A 4,744-nucleotide genomic window follows, 5' to 3' on the forward strand; every position below is an offset into this window, starting at 1 on the left:
TGTAATCGAACTGCTCAGAAGCATACGCAGTCGTAGTCGTTTGTATAGTTTATTGTGCTTTAATGTGCAGTTATGAGACTTGAATAAACAGTAAAATGCATAAACGTACTCTCGACCTGTGCTTTCTAAAGATGTCCTTTTGTGCTGCATGTGGCTAGGGCTAGAGATCTGTTATGATGCATTGGAAAGCGTAGACACACTAGTGAAGCCTTGTTTACGTTATGTTTTTCTGCTAGGTGCAGACATTTTCTTTTTTGCAGAAGTTGATTCCGCTCGCTGTGGCTTTGTGCATTTCTTGGTAGCTCTGAGACTCTGGGGTCTGTTTGACGTTGTCGACTTTGGCAAGACGCTTACAGAGAAAGCCGAAGCCACACTTTCAGTTCTGCAGTATTTGCCTGCCATGGTTTGTGGACGCTTGGGCAGAGTTCGACGTAGGCCTCCGCTTCCACGTCCTGATTTTGTCAAGGGGCAAGATGGATACCTGCATCGGCATAAAGTGTTGGGACAAAGCGTCAACTTTGTAAAGCTACTGGTAACAGAGCCGCACTCCGCATCCCCAGATGTTCCTGCCTTGTGTCCTGGAAGATCACTGTTTCTCACGCGTGAGGCGTTTCGTGTTTGAGGAGAAGCGGTGGTAGGTCGAGATCGCACTGGTTTGACTCGCTCTTTCTGCACAGTGGCGGCCTGAAGCTTTTCTAGCTCTAACAGACGTGCCACCAAGGGAGCAAGGCATGGGTCGCTCATCAACGACCTCTGCTGACTCTCCAGATTTTCTGTGGAGGAAAAACGCTGAGGAAAATCCAAATCTGAGAAAGGAGCAGGAATAACCTCGGCGTAAGCTTGTGCCAACTCCTCCTCGGTGGAGCAGGGAAGGTCCACGTCCTTGTCGAACGGCTCGGGCCTCAGGTCTAACTCCACGGGTGCGGCCCACTGTGAAACCCGAACGCTTTCTTTCTCCTGATCTGAAAGATCGCTGTCATCCGAGTTTAATTCCAATGACGCTGCTGTGTGACTCGGTGACTCTGTGTCGCACGCTCTCACCTCTGGAGCTTCAGCGTCAGAAACACGTGGACTCGAACTCAGACACGTGTGGAGAGAGTCTTTATTTCTTCCCTCGGTTTCTTGTTTGCGGTCTCTCGGAGCTGCAGTGCGGTCGGTCTTTGTGGCAGTGTCCCTGATTCTACTGGCGGGGCTCGGGAGGCCAAGCCTCGTCCACCTGTGGGTCAGCATCCTAATCCGGTTGTTGTGATGATGTCTCAACCTGGAAAAGAGAACAGAGTACGGCATTATGTCCTGAAATCATTTATCGTCCTTAATGCGATAGTAACTCTAGATGGGAGACTGATGTCGGAGGATAATGCGGAGCTACATTCAGTTCAACCACAGGTTAAAGAGTTTGGCAAAAGCCACCGGGCCTAGGTGCCAAGTGCTGTCAGGGGAGATGGTGTACATTTCTGAATTATTCATCACACATCCATCGCAGAGTTGGACGGGCGAGAAGACTAATGAAGAGCCCATTACTTAATCTCCCATTGTAGTGTGGACAGGTGGCAGTTAATACGCATCCGCCATCGCACGCTGCTGTGAGCGTACGAGGGCTATGTTCTGAAACACTCTGGACTTGGATGAACTCTGAACGATGAAGCCTGTCACCTGGCTGGGAGTGTCCCCAGTGGCTGAAGAGAGGAGTCGTATCTGCTTACACTTTGGCTGATTCTGGCAAGCTCCAGCAGATGGTTGGCTCCGGTGCCAAGTGGGCTGTGGAACTCCAGGCGGACGAGGTTTTCTGTGGAGTGCATTTCATACAAAATGCATTTGAGACACAATGGTGGTGTTTTTAAAACTATTCTGTTCACAGCTACAAAGAAAACACTGATACTTTTGGTGCACTCACTTCTTGCGACAGCTGTGGGTCTTCAATTCTTTGTATGAAGTGTGTGATTAAGAAGTCCTGTAAAGACAGAAAGTTAAAGAGGTTTGACTGATATTCCATGTTTATTCCACTGTGATCATTGCTCGTTAGTGAGGTCTACTGTATATAAGCCGTCACAAGCAGATGGACAGTGCATTGTGAAGATATTAACCGCAGAAATGTCTCAATGAACAAACAAGGACATGAAATAATTTACCTCCTCAGTTTCTCTCAACAAAGACACGCCGGTGCTGAAACATTCACGGGAGTTAAAGAGAGTCTCTAAGTGAATTTGAAGACAAACAAAAATTAGCCTTTGTTTACACTCGGGTACAGTGTGACCCTCAATGAAAAGTGGCAGAAAAAGAGAAAGAAATGAAAGCAAAAAATATATAATGTTAAAATAATAGGAATGAAATAACATCATTAAAATTTGTCGTGAGAAAAACAAACCAAAAAGCACAATTTAAGCAGCAGGTTAATGATAATACAACAAAGACCTATCAATATAAACAGTCAAATGAGCCACTGACCTGGAGACGGTGCTGGAACGGACGGCCCCGGTGCCTTAACGACCCATTTCAGCTGAGAAAAGAAGAAGGACAGCAGTGTAGTCTGAGCTAAAGACTCACAGAACTGGACACTGAGGCACAGATAAAGTTGAAGCAGGTTTCCACTCACACTGGCCGCAGTGAGACTGGTGCTGAGTCCTCCAGGCAGAGCAGCCCCAAACGTCTCCGTACAGCCTCCCTTCACGGGACACGCAGACATCGCTCTGACTGGCTGCTGTTCAACATGAAGAATGGTGTGTGAGACCTGTAGCATTCAATGCCCCTGGTTATATGACCTGCTTTGTTGGGTTACAACGATAAGTTAATATCCCTAGAGCAGGGCTTCCCTGACTTCTTTGGACTGCAGTAGTTTTTAATTATTGCATTCCTTATACATTTGGGTTTATTTTGATAGATCAGTTACACATAAAAGATACAGAAAAAACAAAACAAAGATGTTCTACACTGACATTGTTACCCACCACTAAAGTGTAATAATTTATTACAATATTTTAATGTATTTGCTTTTTCATAAAGTATTTTTTTTAAAAAAGGCACTTAAAAAGACCATTAAAGTTCACCATTGCACTACCATCACATTCATTTATTCATTGTCTAAGCACTTATTCAGTTCAGGGTCGTGGTGGGTCCGGAGTCTACCTGGAATCATTGGGCGCAAGGCGGGAATACACCCTGGAGGGGGCGCCAGTCCTTCACAGGGTGACACACACTCACACCTATGGACATTTTTGAGTCGCCAATCCACCTACCAACGTGTGTTTTTGGACTGTGGGAGGAAACCCACGCAGACACAGAGAGAACACACCACACTCCTCACAGACAGTCACCCGGAGGAAACCCACACAGACACAGGGAGAACACACCACACTCCTCACAGACAGTCACCCAGAGGAAACCCACGCAGACACAGAGAGAACACACCACACTCCTCACAGACAGTCACCCGGAGGAAACCCACACAGACACAGGGAGAACACACCACACTCCTCACAGACAGTCACCCGGAGGAAACCCACAAAGACACAGAGAGAACACACCACACTCCTCACAGACAGTCACCCGGAGGAAACCCACGCAGACACAGAGAGAACACACCACACTCCTCACAGACAGTCACCCGGAGGAAACCCACGCGGACACAGGGAGAACACACCACACTCCTCACAGACAGTCACCCGGAGCGGGACACAAACCCACAACCTCCAGAACCCTGGAACTATCTATGTTTTAGGTGTAAGTGTTTTTACCTATGAAATGTTCCCTAACAATAAATCCCCTGAGTTTCACAGTTGGGTGCAGGATTTGTAATGATGCAGATGAGATTTTGCTATAAGAAGTCCACATATAAAACAACAGTGTGCTGTATTAGTTAAACAACTCACGTTTGACACAAGAAATAAAGTAAACCAGAAACAAATCTTAATTTTGTATCGTATTAATATGTTTATTATATCTTTACAGCTCTAAGGATGAAGCATAAATTACCAAAGTATTTAATATCTTCACTAGTGGTCAACTTCTTACATATTTCCTTCATGTGACTGCAGTCTTACACATTAACTTCGCCATAATAAAAGTGGCTGTAGTTGAAGTACAGCCTTGGACAGAGTATACATTCAAAACGGAAGTGACAACAACCTTCTCATCCACCGTAACTCATTTGTCAATGACAGATTGATGTGGTTGCTAAAATAACAGTTTTTTATCATGTTCTTATATTGTACAACTCATTTGTAGTCGTCAGAAAGTGTATCTTTAATCTCTTGATGCCAATGGAAAAAACAACTCGATTCACAATAAAACTAATTTCACTACATACCTGGCAACCCCGTCCTCCGCTTTCCATTACTCCTCCTGTTAGAGCGGTTGTGGAGGAAGGGTTAGTCACAACATACATCTCAAGGTGATAAGGTGTGAATGACCTTTTCCCTTAGGTGTAAACTTTGCGGTGAACACATTAGTGCGTATTTATACCAACGTTTTGGTGAATGACTAAGTGAGATTTGAGCCCGAGGTGTAAAAACTGAAACCATGGCAACCAACAAACCCTCAGTCAGAGCAGCAACAACAACAACAGAGCACGGAGGGGGGGGGGCTCTCTGTGTAATAACTGGCAGCAGCGCGTGTATATATTTTCGACGGAGTATCTCGAGATAACGATTTAATTCATCACACGGCCAGAAAAGTGTGGACATTTCCTCAAACAGCGTTACGTCAGAAGGGTATTAACGTTCAAGGTTCCCCCCTTTGTTGTAGTATC

At 45.5% G+C, this 4,744-nt stretch overlaps 1 protein-coding gene across 3 annotated transcripts; it reads right to left on the bottom strand.

The window, feature by feature from the left end:
• Positions 1-199: 199 nt before the first annotated feature.
• On the bottom strand, positions 200-4,511 carry LOC136706947 (uncharacterized). 3 transcript variants are annotated; one of them, XM_066680710.1, is made up of 7 exons: positions 4,304-4,511; positions 2,594-2,695; positions 2,446-2,497; positions 2,130-2,194; positions 1,895-1,951; positions 1,704-1,786; positions 200-1,261 (listed from the first exon to the last, which is right to left on the bottom strand). In XM_066680710.1, the coding sequence occupies exons 1-7, from the start codon at positions 4,379-4,381 to the stop codon at positions 220-222; spliced, it is 1,479 nt and encodes a 492-aa protein (XP_066536807.1). In that variant the 5' UTR covers positions 4,382-4,511; the 3' UTR covers positions 200-219. The 3 variants fall into 3 exon arrangements, with proteins under 3 accessions (XP_066536807.1, XP_066536806.1, XP_066536805.1); XM_066680709.1 differs by having other exon boundaries at positions 2,594-2,698; XM_066680708.1 differs by having other exon boundaries at positions 2,594-2,728.
• Positions 4,512-4,744: the final 233 nt, after the last annotated feature.

The sequence above is a fragment of the Hoplias malabaricus genome, chromosome 9 (genome assembly GCF_029633855.1).
Source record: "Hoplias malabaricus isolate fHopMal1 chromosome 9, fHopMal1.hap1, whole genome shotgun sequence".
In the NCBI taxonomy this organism is placed as follows: Eukaryota; Metazoa; Chordata; class Actinopteri; order Characiformes; family Erythrinidae; genus Hoplias; species Hoplias malabaricus.

Coding starts and splice junctions, on each gene's coding strand:
- LOC136706947 (XM_066680708.1), bottom strand. CDS start 4,381: ATGTATGTTGTGACTAACCCTTCCTCCACAACCGCTCTAACAGGAGGA. Junction 2,729..4,303: donor GCGGAGGACGGGGTTGCCAG/GTATGTAGTGAA, acceptor TGAATGCTACAG/GTCTCACACACCATTCTTCA. Junction 2,498..2,593: donor CCAGTCTCACTGCGGCCAGT/GTGAGTGGAAAC, acceptor TTCTTTTCTCAG/CTGAAATGGGTCGTTAAGGC.